The sequence below is a fragment of the Penicillium canariense genome, assembly GCF_028826845.1.
Source record: "Penicillium canariense strain IBT 26290 chromosome Unknown utg000008l_segment0_segment0, whole genome shotgun sequence".
Lineage (NCBI taxonomy): Eukaryota > Fungi > Ascomycota > Eurotiomycetes > Eurotiales > Aspergillaceae > Penicillium > Penicillium canariense.
This window is the reverse complement of record NW_026622735.1, coordinates 924,374-948,636: the sequence shown is the minus strand read 5'-3', so window position 1 is coordinate 948,636 and position 24,263 is coordinate 924,374. Positions and strand designations below refer to the sequence as shown.

Genomic DNA, 24,263 nt, shown 5'->3' with positions numbered 1-24,263 from the left:
GCGATCGGCTAGGAGGGACCCTGTACCGCTCTGTCCCTAAATATTTTCCACTGCGGACTGCACAGATAGTACAGCTCGCCTCTTTTGAGGCTGTCTACTGCTAGCCATGGGGACTCGAGTAGGTACGTACATACGAGGTCCTAGTATGTATGCACCGCTATTCCGTACCAAATGCACTGTGGGCCTGCGCCTGCGTCGCGACTGTATCAGATGACGGGCCAATTGTCTGCATCAAAATGCAAACGAAAGAAGAAAAGCCCCGCTGCAGCAGTTTACGTACTGTCGCTCTGAATACGGACTATTCTATCGCATTTTCCTGGGGAAAATGAGTCGCCCAGTCACCCGCCTCCATATGTACAGTATGTACAGTATGTACACCGTATTGTTTACCTACAGTATGCAGTTCCTGGGTTTACTGTACTCTCCCATTGGTTCTGGTTCTGCGGGCGGAATTTCCGTCCCTGACCGCGCCGCCTTTCCAATCAGCCCAGCACTCCTCCGTACACCGTACAGAGTACATGGCTCAGTAACGTGTCGTGGACCAAAGAATTTTTGGGCCCGACGCCGTTAAACATAATCGCCGGCGTCGGGCAGGCGCCGCCCAACTAGACCCAAGGGACAGGATCGTGGAAACGGCGGATCGGCGACGGAAAAGTTGGGACGAATTGTAATTGGAAATGGAGAGCGGGGTGGGGAAGGGGGCGCATCCAGTAGTCAAATGAATGATCTCATGTCTCATTTCGGCTCGGTTCTGTCTTATCTCGTGGAGATAGCGCATTATACTCCGTACTTATCTGGGTATATACTGCAGTCTGAATGGTGTGACAAACGGCCTGTCTCGGGAGAGACAGAGAGAGACCGGATTCGAGTTGACGGGGTCTTGACGGGCATGGTTCTGAACTATTGTATTACATCCCGTACGGAGTGGGGGGATGGACTGTGACCACCCGTACCGGGCATTGCTGGGCCTCATCGGCTCCACTGCGCCACTTCGTTTCGCTCGCTGCTTCAGCTGCTATCTGGCTGGGTGACGGTGGCATGTGGTTAGTGGCTGGGCATGTACTCCGTAATTACCAGTGGCAAGCTGGGAAGCTATGGATTAGGGATGGGGGATGAGATAGATCGAACGCGGTTGATGACGGCCCATGACAGGGCATGACATCCCAGACGACCCGATGGCCGGGCTTGCGGCTGCACTGACGACTCAACGGTCAGAAGAAGCAAAACCCGCCATGTCGGAATTCTCTGTAGTGCCGTTGTGTGACGCGGACTGGTTGACGAATGTACCGAGACCGGTTTAGGGGAGGAGCGGGAAGATTAGGCTGGAGGATTGCATCCTTGCTCGTATACCGTGGACTAGCATCCTCAGGAGCACAGACGGCGTGAATTTGTGCCACTGCTCCCTGGTTTACCGCTACAATTGCCTTGAATGCTTCGGCCTGATTGGGTACTTCGTATCGTGTTCTTTGTCCCAGCCAAGTCTTCTAGCGGTGTGTGCCGGTGATGGGCACGGGATTGACCCTCAAGGCTTTCTTATAAGGGGATTCGTGGACGTTGGACGCCAGCCTCCAGTTCTAATATTCTACCGAGAAGGATTCGTACGCCAATGACGGGCATGAACTTGCGGCGTGGGAATCCACCTTGGAGAATGACCACCTGGGGCTACAAGTCTAACTAACCCCACTCCGGCAGATGGCAAGTTCTTCATACTTTCCTGACCCCCTACTCCGGAGATATTTCAGGGAATTATTAATTATTCCCCTTTAATCCCGTCTCTTCAATCGATTAGTTGGTTAGATTCCGAGCATTTGGAGTGTTCCTTTTTCCTCCCACCGTATTGCAACCGCACATTCGTTGGTCAATTGAACCACCGCACTGGTCCAGATCCAAATGCTTGTCTGCTGTCGCACACCGGCAAGTCTAAATAGAACCCTGGTCCAAATCCATATTTCTGTCGTTCCATTGAATCTAGTGGAGCCCCCGGGGTGTCCCGTGGCGTTTTCCATGGATGCGCTCGGGTGTCTCAAAGTGTCCCAAACTGCTCCCAAGTGGTAATGACAATACTACAATACCGGCCCCGCTAGAGACTCGCGGTTTCTTCGGAACTCGAGGGGCCATCAACAGAGACGACTCCTAACCGGACGTACGTGGTAACTATGGATTATGAGGACTCTGCTAGTGAGATTCAATCTGGTTTTCCCCCTATCCGTCCCCCACCGGTAAGCTGCAAGAAAGCAGCGATAACCCAAGACACTGCGTTGATCTACTAGATTTGACCACGTACTCCGTACCATGTGCATCGTTACAGTCTCGCCCGCCTTCTCACCCAGCCATCGAATTCGCTGGTCCTTCGAGAAGACCGCCGATCCAGAGTTGTATCCACCAGGCAGTAAGCAATACCTGGCCAATTGGCGTTTGCGGCCGCGACGCTGTTTTTGGAGCCCCTTGCGAGCGATGAGGGCAATGAAACTCTAATGGCGGCTACGTGAACGGGTAGCAACCCTCCCGACGAAAGGTCAGATCCTTTTTTTTCTGATCGAGATCGGGGATAGTCTCCGCGCCATTGGACAGTCATATTCGTCTACCGACAACTTAAGATTTCCCGAGGGCTGGGTCCTGGGAATGCGATCCCTGCCTGCTCTTCGTCATCGGCGGCCCCTCCCTTCCTGATGATCCTGGTACGGCAGGTCATAGTGAACTACAGTACTCCGCGGATCGTCGGGGTCATCTGGAAGGCCGTGGGGTAGACCGAGGATTTCCGGAATGGGCACCATCATCCATCATATCCCCTTTGGTCCGGAGTGATATTAAGCATCATATTCGTGAGCGGCGATACGCTCTCTTGGCCAACTCTCCGCCGGGCCCCCGTCTCCGTGTGAGAGATGCTGGGGACCAACTTCCGAACTTCGTCTGGGCTTCCCAGCGTGGTTTTACTTCGATCATGGGGAGGAACCCACCAGACGTGCGATCTAAGCCTCAACAACGCGGCTCAATACCGGAGTGTGGTGTTCCCACTGGACGGGACCAGACTATATATCATGTGCATCATATGATGTACGTCCTCCACTCGGGAAACTGGTCGTACGCAGGAGTAGGGAATAGAATTTATGTTCGCCCAGCCGTGGACCCACTGATTTCTCTGTCACTTGGAGGCAAAAAAGAAATGGGAGGAACAGACCTATCAACTTAGAAAGTACGGGTACTGGGCCTTCTTACTCGCGGGCTGGTTCGGTCGCGTCCCCTGGTTGAGTTTGGAGGTCTGCGTTTGACTGCCCTGGTCGGGGGCGCTCCGATCGAGGACCCTCGATCCGGGACGGTGATCCGTGTTCACTGAAGGTCGCGAGAGGACCACTGAGGATGAGTTCGCATGGACTCTGCGAGGGAAGTGTAGTCCTCATTTTCGTCCTCATTTTCGTCCTCATTTTCGTCCGTGGAAAGAATAGACCATGTAGGGAGTACCTCCGCGATCGAGATGCTCATCGGGGAGCAATCCAGGGAGGGGCAAACAGCTCACACGCTTGTGATAGTTTGGGGGTGTCGATCCCTTCCGGCTGGAAATTCTGTAAATTCTAACTGGATTGACTGGATCCATGCGATTAGTATCCCTCCCACTCCCACCCCCCAATTACCTTGTTTCCTACCTTGGCCTGCCGATTATTATATTATTGTTATTTCCCTTGGGTTCCTGTGATTATGTTAGGTCCTCTGACATACGTCTTCCCCAGTTATATTCCCACCCTCCCTCGCTTCTTTTCCTTTCCTTTCCCTCTTGCCCGACCCAAACTACTGGAACCCCTTCGCCCCCCCGCCGCGGAGTTGACCTTTTCCCTTCGATTGACCCGACACTCTGGCTTAGCTTCGTGGCCCCCGCCCAAAAGATTCCGCTCTGTCTGGCTTTCCTCTAGTCGCGACCTGCTCCACCGCATCCTGGGAGGACGTACTTGGTACACCCCAGTACCTAAGCAGAACCTACCGGTCGGACATACTTGGCGTGAGTACATAGTCCCTGTGTGACGAGTTGGGAAGAGCACTGTCCCCAATCCACCCACCCTTGCCCGCTATTTTACCGTACTGTACCTTCCGGGTACCCAGGCGGTACACAATACCCCGATACGCTATGATACGAGGCCCTTCCTTGGGTCATTTCCCCTCGTTCTCTGCCCAACTGCGATCGATCTGATACAGTACTATTTAGCATCCTTCTTCTTCCTTCATTTCCCTCCTATTATACCCTGCTTGCTCGATTCCACTACTCCTACTCCGGTACCGTCCGATCCCTGTCCCCACAGCTTCGATCCTGCATCTGACGATTTTGTTTGTTCTAGTCACCTCACCCTGCCCGCGTGAAAGGAAAATCGCCAGAGAGCTTGCCTACGGCGTCGCGCTCATTTTTGCGACGCCCCACCCAGTCATCTCGATTTGGCCGAGCTTCACTACCTGCCGATCCAGTTATCACCGACGTTGGCTGCACCGCGCGACGTTGCACGCGGGCTTTCACATTCTCTCCCTAAAGCTTCGCAGCGCGCGCCCAAACGTTACCGAGCTCCCCTCCCCTTCAAATTACCAGCCCGATTCCTGACACCTTCACGCCGACCACACCCTTCACTCTCCCCCCGTGTTGTGTCTCGCCATGTCCGTCTAAGGAGCTGTTTCCACCCTGAGCTAGGTTGCTTTTACGTGGTACATGCGAAGAACCCCTCGACAAACCTGGCCAAAAAAGGAATGCGCCTGACCTCGGTCCCAGACGTCCCTCGATACCCTGCCCCTCCCCTTTCGGACGCGGTCCTGATCGCCATGAACCGCATGCCTCCTCCAGAGGGGCATCATGCGCCGCCCTCCGCGCATGCCGTCTACGAGCATGCCTGGCCGCGCCCGCCATACCCCCCATCCTTCGAACATGCGCCGGACCGCCGCCCCGCGAGCACCCAGGCCCCGCTGCCTCCGCAAGGGTACCCCGTCATGCCGAACCGAGAGCTTCCTCAACTGCCCCCAGATGGACCTTACGGCCGTCCTAGCAGCTTGCCCGGACCCCCGCCCCCCCGGCGCATCCACAAGACCCGACCCCTCCTCCGCATGCGGGCTATCGGCCCCCGATGAACGGCGCGCCGCACGAATCCTCGCCGCATTCTGCGCCGCCGGAGTACCGCTCGCGCATGAGCTTTCAGGCCTCGGAGCCGCCTGGCACCAACGAGTCGACTCCTCCGTCGGGCCCGCTGCCATCCACGTCACAATTCATGCCGCCTGGGCCGCCGGTGCCGCCTGGGACACCGGGTCCGTATGATCAGGGCTATTATCAGAACCCAGCTTTCGGAGCTCGTCAGCGAAAGGCGGCTCGTGCCCAGCAGGTAAGTGGCAGATACCAACCACGGGATATGGGACATGTTGGACGGCACTGATACTTTGCAGGCGTGTGATCAATGTCGATCGAGGAAGGCAAAGTGTGACGAAGGACGGCCGGCGTGCAGTCATTGCAAGGAGAATAACTTGATGTGTGTTTATAAGGAGGTGCCGCCCCATAAGTGCGTATACCCCCTTTGCCTGCTTTACTGCGAGGGACCGAAAGGGAACCGGAAGTATTGATGTTGGTTGAAATAGGCAGGAGAAGAGTGCACAGTTGGTCATGGACCGGATTTTGGAATTGGAGGATAAGATGACCGAGAAGTTTGAGAGTTTCAACAAGATCTGGAAGACACAGGAGAGCGCATACAAGGAGATAATGGCTCAACGTCAGGAAATGGTGACTCAGCGCCAAATGATTGCCGACCTTCTGTCCGCAAGGTCCGCAGACTCATCACGATTGCCTGGCTCGCATGCCATTGCGGCTCTGCCGGCCGCTGCGGCTATCACGGTTCCCATAACCGCGTCACAGCAAGAAACATTAATGAAGACTGAATCTGCCCCCACAGATCTTTCAGAGGAGCAGCCAGCTTCGACTTCATTTTACTCTCAAGGGAGTCTTGAAGCCGGGCATCCGTCGCTCTTGAGTTCTAGCTTTGAGGACACCGCGAAGAACGATAACGAAGGAGAGCTATCCATTCCCGTGGAGCATACAACTGCTGCTCACAAGCTTCTCATGTGGCCGTCTATCAAGAGATTACTCAACGCTGACTATGATGAAGACTACGTGATGAGGTTGGAGGAGGAACGGGGTCTGATTAGTGTTTATGGACAGGGCGAGATCTCGTACACAGCCGACGACACACTCCTACCAACACCGCCCTTCCCGAATGATGACGGAGGGTTCGATGAGAAATATTCAAACTCCGACGGAACATCGAAAATCCTTAGCGCGACCTCTCCCTCAGACGCGGATGCAGACATTGACCGATTTGGATGGCTGAGGCTAGATGGCAAGACTGCTTACCGGTATTTCCAGAGCTACATGAATCGCATGCACATACTGCATCCTTTCCTGTGGCAACATCAGCTTGAAGCAAAGGTCGATGCTTTTATAAGATGTTACTGTTCTCGGACCTCGTCACCCATGTCGGAACCGAATACCCTGTGCCGAGATAAGAAGCGCAAGCGGTCACACGAAGATCTCCAAGGGATTCGAGGCACATCTGCCGATTCAACCTCTGCCTCGAACCGGCCCCGCGTGGGACGTAATATCGATAATGCCATCATTCTGCTCGTTCTTGCCCTGGGCGCTATTTGCGAACGCAAGTCTCCACTGCCAGGTCCAATTATGGACAACAAGGTCGAAGACTACCGCCAGCAGTTTATTCCTCCACCTCTTGGACCCCTCCCACCACGACCACCGTCGCTACCACAACAAGCGAACGGCACAGCACATGCCCCGAATGGTGTTCTCTCCCCTGCAAACTCGGACTCTGTGCTTCCCCTTTCGTCTTACTATGCCCCACACTTTCAGCACACCCAGACTTTCTCTTCTGAACCAGACCCCAATCCAAACCTCTCCAGGCAGACGATTTCCGCCACCCACGACGAGTACGGCAATGTCAAGAACCTGCAAGTCATTCCTGGTCTAGCACTGTATGGATATGCTACCAAGATCCTTGGTCTCCTCCAAGGTGGCGTGGAACTGTCTCATGTTCAGGCGGGATTGCTTGCTGGTCTCTATGCTGGTCAGCTAGCACACCCCTTCCAAAGTCATGGCTGGATCTGTCAGGCGGCACGGGCATGCCAGGTGCTTGTGCGACAGAAACGGTACGAGAGACTGCCAGAGGGCCAGACCCAGGACATGTTCAACTTCGCCTACTGGACATGTCTGCAGCTAGAAAGCGATCTCCTCGCCGAGCTTGATATCCCCGCAAGTGGTATTTCTCGCTCCGAAGGCCGCATCAACCTACCCAAGGGCCGCTTCACGATCGACATCCCAGACGACCTCGAAGCGCCCAGCACACGGATGATGCTCTTCTACTCAGCACAGATTCACCTCCGCAAAGTCCTCAACCGCGTACACACCGACCTATACAAAGTCGACAAGCAAGGCGAAACAGGCCGCTGGTCCGCCAGCGTCCAAGAAACCCTGAGCATGAACCTGGAGCTCTGGCGCTCCAGCCTCCCCGAGACAATGAACTGGAAAGACCACGACCCCCCGCCAGGGAAATCAACGCCGCCCGCATGCGCGCCAAGTACTACGGCGCCCGCTATATCATCCACCGCCCCTTGCTCTACCACGCACTGCACTACGGTCAGACCGGCGCGCGTATCGGTTCCATCCCCCAGACGGCCCCTGTCGACTCGCCGACGGGCTCGACCTCGGCCTCGCAGACTCAACAGATGTCGCCGTCCATAACGCACGCGTCTAACCGCGCTAGTAGTGCGCACATGCAGCGCATGCTGAGCGACGTCGGCGCCGCGCCGAGCAGCCTGTCCTCGTCGTTCGCGAACAGCTGGACCCCGCCTACCGTCATCCTACGCGAGCTGCCGTCCAAGTTGCGGCGCGCGTGCAAAGTTTGTATCGAGTCCGCGATCCTGAGTACCGAGGCGTTCGATGGCGTCGAGGACCGGCTCGTTGTGACGAATATCTTCGGCACGGCTCATGCGTAAGCGACCCCGATCCCTCACTCCCTTTCACTACCAAACCTTCCCATAACACCCTAGCATACCATCGACTCCCTCACAAGTTTTGACTGATGTGTTTCTCTAGCCAATTCGGCAACATGCTTGTCCTCTCCGCAACATACAACTCCAGCCTCTCCGAGCTCGTCGAGCGCCCCACCCTCCAGCGCCTCCTGAAGCGCACAATCCGTTTCCTCCTACGCAGCCAGAACATCTCGCCCACCCTGCGCGCTGACGCTCGCATCCTCACTGAAATCTACACCAAGATCTTCCACCATGCCCCGAACCTCAACGAGGCACCGTAGCGGCTTGCTGTATTTGCGGCTTGCTGTATTTCGCATGCCCTGACCCCCCTATTAGCGGGGTTAGGGTTTGTTTCTTTTTCTTTTTCTCTTTTTCCTTAAATATGAATCATATTGGGATGGGTTGCACTTGGAATTTTCCCGGTCCCACAGCGGTGTTTGTGCGGCGCGATTAGCCTTTTGACTTTTTGATCATCATATCATGTTGCTTTGCCTCGATGAGGTGCATACGGACTCTGAATTTTGTTTGTTTTTTTGTTTTTCTTTGCATCGGCGGTCCTCACCGTCTATTTTATACCTTATACCTCATACCTCGTACCTTCGTGTATTATGGATACATGTCATGCTTGTTTCATCCGCCTGGCCGCGGGAGGAGTTCCAGTGTGCATGGCCTGAATTGGATCGTTGACTGCTTGTCTGATTGACTCTGGTTGAACCAGGTTGAGTGAACTGAAGTGAGCTGATTGATTGATTGATTGATAAACCATCGTGTCGCAACTTGAGCGATATAGGTGGCTTCGATTTGACTCGATGCCTTGTCTTTGCTATGGATTGTTTGGATTGATGCCGTGTTCTCTGGATGGTTGATTGCATTTGATACCTGATATCTCGGACGGTGTTTTGATTTTCATGTTGATGGTACCTTCGATTTTTGGCTCCCATCTGCCTCATCCTGAATCTCTTGATTGTGGCTTTGATTCTGCTTCTGCTCTGATTTCGATGTCGATCGACTTTGATTCCCGAATGATAAGCAACTCTGCAAGGCACGGCAGATAGTATCTTCAACCCAGCAATCCACTTGCTCCTTTCCATGCCCCTTATAAACAGTACTCTTTTAATTGGTAATTGCTTAAGGGTCAGTAAGTTGAATGACTGCAAGGCTGTGTGCTATGGGGGAAATGGGGACACGTTAGAGCAGGCGGAGCGTTGTCATCAGCCTTTACTTTTCTGCTTGTTTCGCCTTACTTCTCTTGGGGACGTGAAGAAACTTCGGCGTGTACCTGTCGGATTGGATTTATTGTTGATATAAGGGGTGTTGATGAGTAAGTTCGTGCTCAGTCGTGGGTACATAGCTGCGTCTTTCGATATACATGGATGGGATGGTTGCTATTGAGGCAGAGCACAAGGGTTACGGCCTGATTTATACTATGATTTCATAATGACTGTGATAGGGCTAGAGGCTACTCAATCCAAGTATGCTATACCGATATTGAACTGCGCAGCCTGAAAATACTCCCCTGTCCCGCTGCCCACTTTGGGGGCCGCGGTCGAAAGGGCTGTGTATACTGCAACTAAGAATGAGGGGCCTCCCCTCCCGCCCGTGAACCGCGGCGAGTCGCCGTAAGACGGGTGAACCCAAACGCCCACTAGGAATTTTCCTATTAACCGCCCCCAACGCCACAATGTGCGATTTGGGAAAAGCGGGAAGCCCGTCCTGTCCTCAACGCTTACTTGCATTTTTGGCCCCGCGTCGTTTGGCCGATCCACAGATAGGTCTAAATAAGTCCGTTGCCGCATCGACTCCAACATCTGAAATATATTCTCGTTCTCCCTGAAATGTCCGAGACAAGATTTTAAGAATCGAAGACAAAATCCCACAGCCCCAATCCGGATATTCTCAGGAACGCATGTCGTTTCATCTTGGTCCATTGACCCACGCTTCCATCCATTGACCCTCGAATCTCGAGTCGCTTAGGTGAAATCGCAATGGATGCCTCATCAACGGTCGCTACATGGCTCTCCTTCGCAGCAACAGTCGTGGGTCTTAGTGCTATCGCTACCCAGTTCAGCGCAATTATCGATCAGACAGATCCATTCCATGCTCTGAGAAATATTCAGCATTTGGGTAGTTGGCGGCGTCGGCAGTCGTATGTGCCGTGGTATCGTATTGTCAAACCACCTCTATTGGGGCCTGTCATTGATGCAAACCTCTTGGACGGGCTCTGTGGGAAAAGGATGGTGTACGTTAGCCGCCTGCCACTGACACGTTCCACCGGCCAAGCGTCCTGGTCTATTCTGCTCGCAATCATTCATCCAAGACCTCAACTTGAGAGCTGCCAAAGAGGGTTTAGTCGCCAAAGCAGGCCTGTAGAAAGCCTTCAAGCCAATGATTCCAAGGAACACGAATACACCGTGACAATTACTAGCAAGACCGTGGATACTGTGCCGAGTGAAGACTGGGCCGATATTCCTCTCCGTCCTCTCGTGAAGCACGGACTGACTAGTTGCATTGTGATTTCGCGTGCAACACTCATGGCCTTATTTTCCATAACGAACGCGCGACCGATTTTCCGTTATAGCAGTGCTTCCGGTCATCGAGCTGCCTACGCCTCTTACTGTGGGCTATGGCGAGTGGAATGGCCTATCGGAGACCGTGCGTGTGTGTTTTTTTGTGCGCATGATTCTCATACTTTATCAAAAGACACATATCCCACACTGTTTGAGCAGAGGGTTGACAAGTGCTTAAGAATGCTGGCTGGAGTGATTGATTCGCAAAAATCAAATGGTTTCAAGTGTGCTTTCCCAGGACGGAGAGCATCTGGCACATGGATACTCGAATATGCACCAAAAGGATTTGGTGGTGCGCATAGTGGAAGACATCTTTACAATATGATCGGCGGCAACGTTAACGAAGTGGACTATTTGTTCATGAAAGCACCAAGTCCGGAAAGACAACTAGGAGATGACACCGTTGTCCTTCTCTTGCCCAATAATGAAGACGGTGTACGGGAAGTCACTTTATACGTCCCAAGACACGAATCAGCTATCCTCAATGAAGCTTTGGATCATTTACCATGGACGTTTCTGTCCTGGTCCATTCATCGAGGACTTCGCGATCTCCTCGTCACTTTTGCAAAAGAGAGAATGAACCGCTATCGGAGTGATTTAGCTAACACACTCCGCCTAGCGGTATCAAAATGGCCCGAGAGACTGGATGCCAGAGGATGGGACCCACGTTTTGTTCGAGAACATATGGCAGATATGGCAGCCAGCGCAGTTTCAGCTGGCCAGGGGAATTCAGGCGATCTCGTCAGGGTCGTAACTGACATAGCCATAACCTTATGGGACGGCGACATATCAGCTCTTGATGAGACGCAGTTTTGGAGGAATACCGCTTCCGAACCTTGTTCCCCAACCCTGAGTCCGATGACTGTCATTGCTCTTGTCAAATTATTTGTATTAGAGTGGAGTAATGAGTTAGATTACCAGACGTATCACGACTTGCCAGTGGATCTCTATCTCGGGTGAGCTGATGAAACAAATGATGAGAGTGAGATTTTCCAGATGTGTCGTGTTTTTGTTCATACCTGCACCAATAATCACCCTGAATACAATGTTGTAGCGTAGAGCGGCTTCCGAACTTAGGGGTGGTGGTATTTACTTACTCTAGCTTTCCCTATAGCTTTATAGCCAAGCTTAGAAGGTATATCTTCTATTGGGGTCCCTCATATTAAATTATAGGAAGAGTGGTAGATTATTATCAAGATTCAGGGTAATATAGTGTAGTTAAACTCTGTTCGCTAGCGACAACCGAAACAGACCTAGTCTAGCCAGTAGATATGAACCGAACTGCTATAGCTAGATAGAAGGATACCGGTACGATTACTGGGATCCGAGTAGCTATAGCTCGGAAAGTACCATTAGGAGATATAGCTATATGCCTCGGTGGATATGTCCCTTCTGCCTCAAGATTCAGCGTATAATTCCCGGCCAAGTCACCCCACGGGCGAGTCATACCATGAAGGGTTGGTACACATCACCTACTCGGGCGGGTACAAAGTCTCCTCGTATGCTAGAGGGCATGTTCATCACTTATTTTTAACTTAAAATCACTTAAAATCTCTCATGCACACTACATAGGACATCATGCGGATATTACTGAGGTTCCCGCATAAAGAGAATGCCAAACTACTACATGCTATGTCTAATGGAGAGGAGTGGGAACTTGGAAATTATTAAGGGAACTATCATATGGCATTTGCATCCAAGAACATCTTCAAAATTCCCGTTCCAGGTTCTCTCACAACCCTCTCGGTACCATAAACACTCGATGTCCAACCGCGGTCATTATCTTGCACGCCAAAGTGCCAGCATAGCCCAAGTACTCTTTCCCTAGCATGTACCCGAGCACAGGGTCAGTGTGACATCGGAGTTGGCATTGCAAACCTTGACCTGGCTACCGCCACCTGGGTTGATGCCATGAGGCCAGCAGATGCTCGGACAGCTCGCAGCGGCCTTGACGCCAATGGCGTGGTTGGAGAATGGATCACCAAAAACGTCGGACAGATCGTACCAGACTTGCTGACCATCGAGGGTATAGGCGAAATTAGTCTGGGGGCTTCCGTTATACAAGCCGTTCTCAACCGTGGTGAGCTTGAGGGCGATACCGCCGGAAGCCGGGTCGTGGTGCAAGACCTCGGAATAGGTAGCTCCAGAGTTGATCGTATTCTGGGCGCTGACGGAGCCACCGACAGACCAGAGATAGACAGGGAAGTTGCACTTGTTCACGACCTTTGCGTTACCAACCGCGCTGGCAAGAGGGGCCAGGGCCGCGATAGTAGCGACGACAGCTGTGGTGAAGTGCATCGTGGAGGGTGATATTATTAGATGTATGGAGAGGACTTGGATCGTAGTGTTATCAAATTGTGATGGCGTTGAAAATCACTGAGAGACCTAGACTGCGACTGGAGGCCCTTTATATAGCTTTTCTGGAGACGTTATCGCCAAGGAAGCAATAATGGTCCTTCCCACCATCTTCTCATACTCGGGAATGTAGTCATAATCAGGCCATACACTTCCTACCTTGACTGAGACACCACACTAAATTAGAAGCCAAGAAGACGGCACTCGGGGGGTCCTAGAGGCCACCAGAGTGCGGAAAAAGCTCGCCGTGGATCTTGCAGACCCCACATCAGAGAAGCGGGAAGATCACAGCGACCGCATGTCCGTGATGCAAGCATCGGTTGAAAGTGAGGTCGCGAATACGGCGACATGTCTCTGCGCTCGGACTCTCAAGAGATCTGCAAGCACCGTGCTACTTCCGTTCTTGCGGGGGAGCCTCTGAGACATAGTTACATCCCAGGCACAGCGTGTGCCTAACCTCCAAATGTTTTGACGGCCTGGAAAGCTCAGCTAGCGCGCTTTAGTTCGTGTCAGTCATCGCCAGACATCGAGGCGGGGATGTGGTTGGCGGTGTCTCACGCACTGAGCTGGCGAAGGCAGTGATGCTGAGCTCCGAACTCGAAATGCCTTGATTTCCAGATGATGTTCTTTGCGATACGAGGTGAGGGGCCCCCAGTAAGCGGTTTACTGGAGAGCGACTGGTGTCGTCGACGGCGGAAGAAGGCGAATGGAAAAGGTCAACATCCACCACGGCAAGAAGAGCCCGGTTTGTCTCAGTCTGGTCGGGAGTATGTTCCTCTCTGCCGCCTTTTTAGGAAGTGTTGAGCGTATAGTTAGAAAATGATAGTTCAGAATTATCCAAAAGCCCCAAGTAGCGCAGAATATCTCTCTTCACGAACCAGCGCGAGTCAGAAGTGAAAATTTACCTGCTTTGGCTATTGCCCATGGGAATGGACGTATTATGAAACTATTTGTTCTAAGATTTATAAGGCCGTTCTCAGTTCCATTTCTTGGAAGGAAGAAATCAAACATTTCTTCTGTCCGAAAGTGCCTGCTTATCTGAATTGTTTGGATTAAATCTTTGATTAGAAACCCTTTGGAACGTGAGAATGGCGTTCGCTCAAGGAGAGATCCTTCCTCTGTAATAGCTGGAAAAAAAATAACAGCAGCTGCTACTTCGTAAGGACTGGGAAAGAAGTAGGACGCTTGGATCATTCGTGAGCGTCACATGAACTCGGCCCCACAAAGCCTTCTCCGCACAAATGTTGAATAAATGACTTAGTCCATCGTCGGCAACGTCGTTTGACGGACTCCCAACATGTCTTGATAACCGAGACAAGCCTGCATAGCGCTATTCCACCCCTGGCACTGCACCTAGATGTGGATTATCACGGCAACGTAACTGAACGCAGAGACATCCGCAGGGGACCTGTCACAAGGAGATTTGTGGGGAATTTCACCGACGGCTCTGGAAGCCTTAAAGTCTAGATGATTCAAATCCTGCTGGCACAGTCGTATAAGGACCATTTTGGGCTTCTTCAGGATGCCCCGATATGCTCGCTAGCCGTGACCACTAACACTTTTCCCTTCATATATTGGAGCCAACATCGTGAATGTCCGATTACCCCGGCAATAGCGTGTCTTTTGGGGTAGATACTTTTGCCTGGCATGAATCTGCCGCTATAGGTAGGGAGTTCAAGTTAATAATAAGCCATGAGATAGGATACCGTGCTGTCTAGAATAGATCACTGTGCACATCGGGGGGTTTTCTACTATATCGAGACAGAATATCCCTCCTGAAATCAATGATCTCCTGATTCGAGATAAACAAGGCCTTGGCAGACCTCTCGATGGGGTCCTCGTTGTCAGAGTCAAAAGAAGCTTGATCAGTACGGTCTTTTCCAAGACCAGCCCCATCGGTTGCTTGTTGTTCTATCCCATAATTCTCAGAGTCACCATCACTGGTACCAGTGAGATATTTTGAGATATTCAAGGCGCGTTGATGGACTCCATCGGCCATCTCCTTCAATTCACCAACTAGGCGAGCTTGCTCTTGGAGCTCGTTCCAAACGTTGAATCGCTCGGGATCCAAACAAAGATCTTGCTCTCTCTTCAAATGCCCCCGCAGTGTTTGCAATCGCTCGCCGGTTGCGAGTTGGTCTAGGGGTGTGAGATTCGATCCTCGGACTTTGAGCCTGAGAATATCAATGAAGAGCATGGTGCGCTCTCGCTCTTTCGCGATTCCGAGTATTGAAAGGACGTATTCTTCTAACTTTTCACAGAATCCTTCCACCCGCTCCCGAAGCTCTGACAATGCTTTGGATGCATGGATATATTCAGGATCTGATCTTGCCATGAACTGCGACATCAGCTTCTTCATTTCTTCTGGCCACAAGATTTCGTTCAGGCTGCCTCGCGACTCGCGGAGATCCAACTCAATATTCCGACGACCAACATACTTGGAACCCCATCCAGGTGCTATCGAGAGCTTGTGAAGCCCTGATTGCAGATACTGAACCATCTCTCGGTCCATTCGGACTGAGTGATAGCGTAGCATATCGAGACTATCCACACCCGGCCGGCTCGTCCATAGTTTGTTGGGAATCACTGCTCTCAGATCCTGTTTACCGACAAAGTGTCCACCAATGCAAGTCATAATGAATTCCCATTCATCTTGGTTGACTGCGTCTGCTAGTATGCTCGGCTCAATGAACTCGTCGCCAATTAGAGCTCTAGATGCTCTGCAAAACTCCTCATCCCTACCGGGGCTCTTGATGGATTGAAGTATGCGTGAGCGCCTAGCGGATACATCGATGTCGTTGAGTGACAGCACATGGTCCAAGAAAAGCGTCATCAGTGGGTAGTCCGCGTGAGCTTGGGCCACGAGGAAAGGCGTCAGTCCCTTGGTGTCCTTTGCCAAGATATTGGCTCCGCTTCCTAGCAATTTCTCGCACATGTATGTGCGATTATATGGGTTGAAATCAGAGTTGAGACGTCCAGCCTGGCAAGCTCGCAGGAGAGGTGTGCTCTTGTGGAGATCGGGAGTGTCAACCTTAAAGCCATGTGCAAGCAACAAATCCACCACATCAACTCTACAAGCTGCAGCTGCCGTGTTGATGGCTGTGACATAGCGTTGCTGGAGATAAAGAGGCACACGATCGAGCTCGCGACTTGGGTTAGGCAGTCTGCTTAAGTATTGCCGGAAAACCGCTGGTTCGCCTTTACCAGCAGCAAATATCAGGGCGTTAACATGTATATCCCGAATATCGAAGGTTTGGGGAAGCCGAAACATGGTGAAGATGCTGGGGTTCTCCCAGGTAAGAGACATGCTGAATGGAGAAGAGCCATATTTATCCTCGATGAATGGGTCTGCTCCTTGTTCAAATAACAGAGAGACTAAGTCAGATCGCCCTACAGCCATTGCTAGATGAAGCGATGTCTGTCCACGAGAGTTCGTCGCGTTGACGTCAACTCCAGCGGCTAAGAGCATTTCTATGGTTGTGCGAGATTTCCGTTGAATAGCGCAATGCAATGGTAATCCCCCCTCGTTGTCCGCAAGTTTCAGGTCGGCTCCCACGTCGATCAAGGCCTTCAAAACTTCGTCCGCTCCCTGAGCGGCTGCGGCATGCGCAGCCGTAAGGCCCATGTGGTCCCTGTGGTTGATATCTACCCCTTTAAGTATCAAAGTCTTGGCGTTTACCAGCGCACGGCAAAAGTGCAGAGGGCTTCGCCCTCTTCCATCCAGATCATGGCAGGAAGCATTGCGGTCCAGAAGAAATCGGGTCATCCGATCCGAAGATCCCATCGCGGCAATGTGTAGTGGCTTGACTGACGCACTATCGGGTCGGTCGATAGCAGTTGGATCGAGTTGGAGAATATACTCCAGGATTTGCTCAGACTCTTTCGTATCACGGCAGGAGCCAATCTGCACGGCAAAATGGAAGGGATAAGTAAACATTGTGTTGTTATCAGCTTGAACGAGTTCCCTGCTTGCCAATATCGGGCAGTGTTCGAGAAGGAGCTCGACTGAGTCAACATCTTCAAGATCAATGGCCTGCGTGATGGCATTCCTACCGTCAGGGGATGCTTGAAGGAATATGTCCCCTGGAAAGAACTGAATCATCTTGCGAAGCTCCTGCTTATACTTGCCCCCATGAATGGCAAATCGCTCCGCATTTGTCAACAGACTCAGAGCACAAGCAACTGGAAAGGGGCCTATGGAGGCAATGAGATACGCTGGGGTACCCATCACTTTCTTTTCTCCAAATGCCGCCTCCCAAAGCAGGAGAAGAATATCCGAAAGATGGTACTGCACTGCAAGATGGATGGGCGTGAGATTGTGGGGGATATTGTCTTCAATCGTCGCAAAGGCAGGGGCCAAAGGATTTGCACCCAAGGCCAGGAGGGTTCTGACCGCCGATAGGCTGCCAGAGGCGATTGCTGTAGCAAGAGGCGATCCGTGGATCTGAAATGGCCACTGAGGATGGAGGATAACTTTTTCTGTGGTAGCATTGTCCAATGCAGGTAGGATATCAGAGCTACGAGACTGATCTTGCAACAACTGCTGTACTTCGTGCAGGGTTGTATCATCCAGGCAGAAGAGCCAATGGAGGAGAGATGAAGCTGACTTTCTCGAAGCAACCTTCACACCAGCTTTTAGAAGGGATATGACGATGCTCCCATGGCCCCGTGAAGCTGCCTGCACAAGTAGCGTTTCTGGTTTTGAATCGACATCCAACTGAGCTGAAAGAGACGTTAATAGGCTCTCGATAAAATCAAGGTCACCATGCTGAATGGCAATTTCTAGCAAATTGTATTGCAAGGAAGAAGCATCCAAAGTGACAAAAGCCTGAAGAATCTTGTCTTGGCTGTTTTTTCCTGCTTCCCGTCTCTCCTCAATAAAGGCTTCACGGAAGTCGGCGTAGCTGATGAACTTTGTGACGGATTCACCGCTATGTGCAACGATAGTAGATAATGGTCCAGGCTGTCGGATGATCCTGAAGCCCAAAGCGAGGCATTCATTATACTTTCTTCTCTCAGCGATGGATTCGTTAGAAAAGCCATCGAGCATCCGAGCTCCCAGTATGCGAGCGATCAAGTTGCCAGCCCCCTCGGCCATTTGAAGGAACAAGGTGGCCTTTGTCAAATTCTGAGTTGTTCCAAAAGCATTGACATAGCACAGCATGGTTTGAAAAGCCATAGAACTGTCGTCTTTTTCCGCTTGGGGCCGCTGGGCCACTGCTTCAAAGTCCTGCAAAAGTTGCTGCTGCTGTTCCCAAATGATGTAGGGCCCGGTATCCCTACTGAATATCGAGTATCGTATGTCTCCAGATATGGCATATGTTGCAAGCTTTGACTGAAGGGAATGCCCACCGGGGGTCTTGTGCCATGACACAATGATCGGGAGACGACTGAGGTCTGAGATCCTTCGAGCAGGGTCCACTTGCAGAGTACGATCCATCAGGGGCCGAAGAAATCCTTTCTCAAAGCCAATCCCAGGAATATCCATGCTGTTCACAAACTCAATAGCAAGAGCCTTGAGGTAGGAGAGATCAAACCGACCAAAAACATGCTGATCATCCTCGTCGATGGTGATTTCATCGCGGGCCTCTGAGCCGGTCGCCGATGTCAATGACGTGGACTGGGAAGAAGAACGTTCGTACAGAGGATTCTTGCGCCAGCTTCGTTGGAAATAAAGCTGTCCATCTGCCAATATCTCCCATGCACAGAGGCCGAATGCCCAGATATCACATTTATGAAGCTGTTCAATCGGAATAGGCTGCTCGTTCTGCTCGGCAACTTCGGGCGCGTTATATCTAACAAAAACACATTAGCTCCAACTGGTCCCTTTGAGAACGGAATGTCTCTTCCGGTTTAACTCACAAGGTTGTCCCGAAATATTGTTTTCGTTTCTCCGAAGCAGATCCCACAATAATGGAATGGCCGAAATCAGACACCTTCGCGATCGACATACAGGGGCGATCCAATGACGAAAAGACCACAATGTTATCCATCTTCAGATCCCCATGTACAATTCCACACTTGTGTAGCGCCATAATCCCTGTGCCTACATCTCCCATGAGGACCAATTTCGTCCGGATGGGGCGTACCTTGTCCCTCATGTATTCCCTGAGCGTCCCTTTCGAGGCAAATTCAACCGAGATGAACGGTGACGGGCGTTGGCTTTCGACACTCCACCCATATCCCAAGATATCAATTATGTTAGGATGGTGAACCAGCGGTGGGTGGCACATAATCAGGACCTCGCGCAAGATAGATTGCAGTCGCCTCTGGAAGTATGAACGCTCGAAGATTTTACCTTCCTCGTTGAGCCGGATGCGCTTGATAGCGACGACAGTGCCTTCATACTTGCATTCTGACACGGCAAAGGTCTCTCCTGCGGCCACAAAGCGGATGTCCTCCAAGTCATCCGCTCGGAGTCGTTTCAGCTTCAATTGTTGCACTGTGTGGAGGAGGCTCTCCAGGCTATTCATGGACTCCACGTCGACATTTTCGCTGAATCCGAGGCCGTCTACGGTAGACACGCGGGAGCGTGAAATTGACGTAGTCCATGTAAATATGTCGCTCTGCAGCTCCTTTGGCGCTCGGCCTATCAGATCAGTTAGTCGGGAAAGGAGGACCAAGCAGGGAGGCTGGAGTGCATACACTTGACCCAGTCATCGTTCAAGGAGGAGACCGACATCGCGACTACCTATCCGAGGCTCTGAGATCAATACAGTCAGAGCATCGGTTTGACGATATGATTCTTGAGGAGAATCATCAATCATCAACACGAGTAGCTGAGTTGCTGCGGGGCCAAGAAATACGACCCCAGTGTGATTGGACACCATCGGCATCGTGCATTTCCCCTCGCAACACCCCGCAGTGAGCAGAACCTCCAGCCTGCGCAGCTCCGACTGATGGCTATACTGGTTTACGGGTTGACATACCACAAAACTTGTTGTGTGAGCGTAGACCGTACTGTTGGTCCTAGCCCGAACCTATGATTGATCCACTCTCCTTGGCAGGCTTGACGATCACGATCGTCGATGTCCTGATCAAGCTTGGAGAAAGAACCGCGGAGCTTATATCGGATGCGAATGCCTTCGAGAGCGTGAGTCAACATGGTTCATGGTAGAAGATCATCTCTGACCGACCTTTAGGACTCGAACGAAATGCGGCATCTTGTCAATGACGAGAACCTTCAAACGAAGCTTCTCCGCAATCTGCTCTTTTCTGAGTGCATGGTAGGTGCCATCCATACACCTACCAACATGTCATTCGTTGATTTAAATTAAATCAACCACTAGGTTTATGGCGGGAAAACTCTATTCGAGCAATTCGACTCAGACATCCAGCGGCAGATCGAGCTCCTTTGCGTCGAGATCAAATCCATTCTACAGGAAAGCGTCGACCTTCTGGAGCGTCGGTACGGTATTTCTCGAGAATCCTCAACCTCCTCTTTGTTAAACGTATCTACCTCATCGCTGTCGCGGATTCGGTCAACATCATCTGGCTCAATACACAACCTATCATGGGGTCGGACTAGCCCTTCTCTGCCGGGACTTCTCAGGTGGTCTTTGCGCGATAAGAAACGAGTCGAGGCTATTCTGCAGTTGTTCAAAGATCGCAATTCCCGCTTGAAGAAAAAGGTCGAACTCTGGTGTCTTGCGTCACAGCTAGGTGTTTCGCCGGAGCATTTGATGCATCTTCAAACGGACGAATCGTCAAGAAAACTCGGTTTTGATCAAGATGCCTCCCTGCGTCTAGCACAATGGGATGCGGACAAGATGACAGATTCTCTGGAGCTTATAGATCCAGTATGGGACTCACATCTCAAAGAGATTCAATTTATCGATCACCAAGGCATGTTCGCGATGTTCACAAAAGATAGTGTGGCCTATATCCAGGAGAATCATCATTATGATGCTTCGGGAACTCCCGCGATACCTGGGCACGACATCGATCGGCGGACTAGAGGACGGATTGAATCTCTCGCCAAACTTCTGCATCAACCGAAGGAGCAAGTCTTTCGCGTCCTCCCCTGCGTGGGGTGGAAATATCTGCCAAGTCAAAGCTCGATCGCGTTTGTTTTTGAGGTTCAACCCAAACCTATAGGGGCGCCAGTCAGTCTTCAAAGACTCCTCTTCAATGCCGATCTCCGCCCCGAACTAGGAGACAAATTTCGCCTTGCTCTCGGTCTCTCCCAGTGCATTGCCCAGATGCACATGGTCCAATGGGCAAGCTGCATTCCACTGAATTTGAAAGACCCACATCGCGCTAATACCCACCCAGTTACATGAGAGCTTCCGAAGCGACAACATCCTACTTCTACCCCACCATGTTGAGCTTGAAAAGGTAGGCACTCGCGTCACAGTAAACTACCCAGAGCCATGGGTTCTTGGATTTGAATTCAGCCGCCCAGAACCTTTTTTCTCGGTGGGACATTCCGACTTTGAGCCCACTCGCGACATCTACCGCCACCCGGACCGCCAAGGCCAGCCAATGGAGATGTTCAAGAAGATTCACGACATTTACGCGCTAGGTGTTGTGCTATTAGAAATTGGGTTATGGGAGCCGGCCGTCAAGTTGGAGAAAAACATGTTCTCCCACGCTAATAATCCGCGCGCCGTTCAAGCACAATTGATCAAACATGCCCAAAGAAGGCTGGAATCACGTGTTGGGAAAAAGTATAAAGAGGTTGTGATTAAGTGTCTGACAGGTGAATTCGGTGTGGAGGATGATACGAAGGAAGATTTAAAGTTGCAGCAGGCTTTTCGGCATCAGATAGTTGATGTGATCGAGATGGCTGCAAATTATGTATAGAAAGTGGTCTGTAGGTATTTACGTACATAAAATGCACGCTACCTGAATATATATCTAGCTGTACTGGACACCATCCATAGAGTGCCCTCATTCCATAGCTTCCATCTGAGATGATGATTTGCAAAACAAAGATGCACTGTATTAGTTCTCAATAACAGCCACATACCTACCTACTTCCCACACAGTCTTCTTTCTTGTTGTCCTGCTGAGCAGTAGGACATTTGCCCATAGGGACTTAGCCCACGAAATCTATGTCTGGGGGTATCAGATGGATTCATCAAGGCCACCCCAGTCGATAAACCACGTTCTGGACTGCATAACGTCCGATCCTGAGGTACTGTGATAAAGTACCAAGGCTGAGAACTACAAAGCCGAAGGCATCTACTCGTTGCTGACCAGCATAACAGCGAAGAGAAGTAACTGGAAAAGGAAATGATCACATTTCGTAACACACACGAGCGCCGTGCCGATGGGGGGAAAGATTTTTAGTTTTTTTGTTTTGAAAAAAGAATTTCCTTTTGCCTTCTCGTTATGAACAAGAACAGCTTGAGTATCACATCATCATCGCATCTTCCTATTGCTCCAATATTTCCCAGAGATCCCAGAAGCCCAAACCCCCACGCGATCCGAAGAGAAAAACTGGTAAGCGTTGTCGTCTTCACAGAAGAAATAGCCCGACTATAGGAAGAGGGGGTTTCTCGAGAAAAAGGCCGACACTAATGTATTTCGAGGAGACAAAAGGGGGGAAAGAGTAGTGCAGCCGCTTTTTCGAAAGAGATCCCCGGAACAAACCCAGAAAGTTTTCACCCGCCTTCACAACCTCCGCACCGATGAACGAGAAGAGTGTCACGTCACACAACGGAATGCGATTTTTGGAATCGGATTTACTCCTGGGCCTCGCCGGCCAGAGCGCTGCGCTTGGCCTCGACGCGCTCCGCGCGACGCTCACGGAGAGCCTTGTTCTTGGCACGCTTAGCATCCATCTCCTCCTTGAGGACACGCTCACGTTGGCGCTCAGCCTTGGCCTTCTGGATCTGTAGATGTGAAGAGAACGAGTTAGTGTGTTGATTCTTCTTCATGTTCGGCATGTTGTATTCGATAGGATCGGGGAGAGCGAGGGACGAGATTCATCAGGAATGACTTACGTGCTCAACCAGAGCACGCTTGTGCTTGAAGGTGTTACCCTTGCTCAGGTGGTAGAGCTCGTGGTAGAGGTGCTTGTCGATCTTGCCGGCGGCACGGTAGCGGACGAGCAGACGACGGAGGACACGCATGCGGCGCATCCAGAGGACCTGGCTGTAAAGAGAAACACGGAATATCAGCATGGAATGTTCCTTCACCAATATATTCCGCTGGAATCCCCGAGATGGAAGGGTTCGGGCCCAGCAGAATGACCGAATCAAAATTTCCTGCATACCTGGGCATACGGGCGTCCTTGGTACCCTTGCGCTTACCCAGACCGCGGTGACGACCAATGCGGCGGGCCTCGTTCAGCTCACGGGCGCGGGCACGGGAGTGCATGGTGACGGGCTTCTTGATGATGAGGCCATCGCTGACGAGCTTGCGGATGGTCTGACGAGAGTTGGCGTTGGAGATCTCGGTCATCTCATTGGGGTCGAGCCAAATCTTGCGCTTGCCGCAGCCGACCACGGAGGCGGCGAGGCGCTTCTGGGTGCGAAGGTTGACCCTGAATAGAAGAAAAAAGACGGGGTCAGCCTCTGCACACAACACACTTTATCGAGTCCCCCTCTCTGGCGCCGGCGGCATCGGCTCCCCGACTTCGAGTGATGGGATCAAACATGAAGCGCCGTTCTCATTCAGGGTATCGTGGAAGATGGCACTCACATCTTGATGTCGGCGTATCGACGGTCGTTGGCGGATGAGGTTCGTTGCACTTGACGGGAAATCCAGACGGTGAGGAGTTTGGGGCGGGCCGATTAGCTAATGTGCAGTAAGCGAGTCCCTCCACTTTGGGTGCATTTAAGGGCTAGGGCTGTACCCCAAGAGCTAGTCCCGATCGGGAGCCCATCTGATCTCATGCCCTTCAGTAATGAATCAACCAACCAAAAGTAGAACGATTATTGATGGCATTATCTGTAAGTAAAAAGAGACCCCTCCTTATTGGAATTCTCTTTTTACTATCCAGGGTGCTTTCCGCTTTTCGCCGGGAGAAGGAGGCCATGCAAACTATCGTCATTGTCACGTGATTTGAAGGGAGATACTGCGAGCATCACATGATATTAAATTTCCATTTCGGGAAAGGGTCCTAATCTATTGCGAAAGCATGGGGGAGTTCTTATTTGGGTACAATCATAGACTTATATATCTATCAGATGAGCTGAAAGTATATCTAGACTTGATCCTCCAGGTCTATTCCGACCTAGAACAAATATGAACAACCATCAACGGCGCGAAACAACTTTTGTACGAAGCAATAACTAAAACAAGAACCATAAACAGGAAGCCCAAGGGTATATCTATAGA

At 51.5% G+C, this 24,263-nt stretch overlaps 5 protein-coding genes across 5 annotated transcripts; 2 read left to right on the top strand and 3 right to left on the bottom strand.

Annotated features, from left to right (window-relative positions):
* Positions 1-4,722: 4,722 nt before the first annotated feature.
* Positions 4,723-8,333, top strand: clcA (putative C6 finger domain protein; the record flags this gene model as incomplete). Its single annotated transcript, XM_056692424.1, has 6 exons — positions 4,723-4,956; positions 5,016-5,345; positions 5,407-5,519; positions 5,596-7,480; positions 7,525-8,012; positions 8,117-8,333. 6 exons carry the CDS (start codon positions 4,723-4,725, stop codon positions 8,331-8,333), a joined length of 3,267 nt encoding a protein of 1,088 aa, XP_056538381.1.
* A 4,110-nt stretch (positions 8,334-12,443) lies between these two features.
* N7482_010299 (uncharacterized protein) lies at positions 12,444-12,917 on the bottom strand (the record flags this gene model as incomplete). Its single annotated transcript, XM_056692423.1, has 1 exon — positions 12,444-12,917. The coding sequence occupies one exon, from the start codon at positions 12,915-12,917 to the stop codon at positions 12,444-12,446; it is 474 nt and encodes a 157-aa protein (XP_056538380.1).
* Positions 12,918-14,688: 1,771 nt separating this feature from the next.
* Positions 14,689-19,656, bottom strand: N7482_010298 (uncharacterized protein; the record flags this gene model as incomplete). Its single annotated transcript, XM_056692422.1, has 3 exons — positions 14,689-18,769; positions 18,837-19,563; positions 19,620-19,656. 3 exons carry the CDS (start codon positions 19,654-19,656, stop codon positions 14,689-14,691), a joined length of 4,845 nt encoding a protein of 1,614 aa, XP_056538379.1.
* Positions 19,657-19,956: 300 nt separating this feature from the next.
* Positions 19,957-21,779, top strand: N7482_010297 (uncharacterized protein; the record flags this gene model as incomplete). The annotated part of the gene is made up of 4 exons (XM_056692421.1): positions 19,957-20,067; positions 20,117-20,200; positions 20,264-21,184; positions 21,249-21,779. The coding sequence occupies 4 exons, from the start codon at positions 19,957-19,959 to the stop codon at positions 21,777-21,779; spliced, it is 1,647 nt and encodes a 548-aa protein (XP_056538378.1).
* Positions 21,780-22,663: 884 nt separating this feature from the next.
* N7482_010296 (60S ribosomal protein eL19) lies at positions 22,664-23,976 on the bottom strand (the record flags this gene model as incomplete). Its single annotated transcript, XM_056692420.1, has 5 exons — positions 22,664-22,813; positions 22,925-23,075; positions 23,197-23,466; positions 23,625-23,673; positions 23,919-23,976. 5 exons carry the CDS (start codon positions 23,974-23,976, stop codon positions 22,664-22,666), a joined length of 678 nt encoding a protein of 225 aa, XP_056538377.1.
* Between the last annotated feature and the right edge of the window lie 287 nt (positions 23,977-24,263).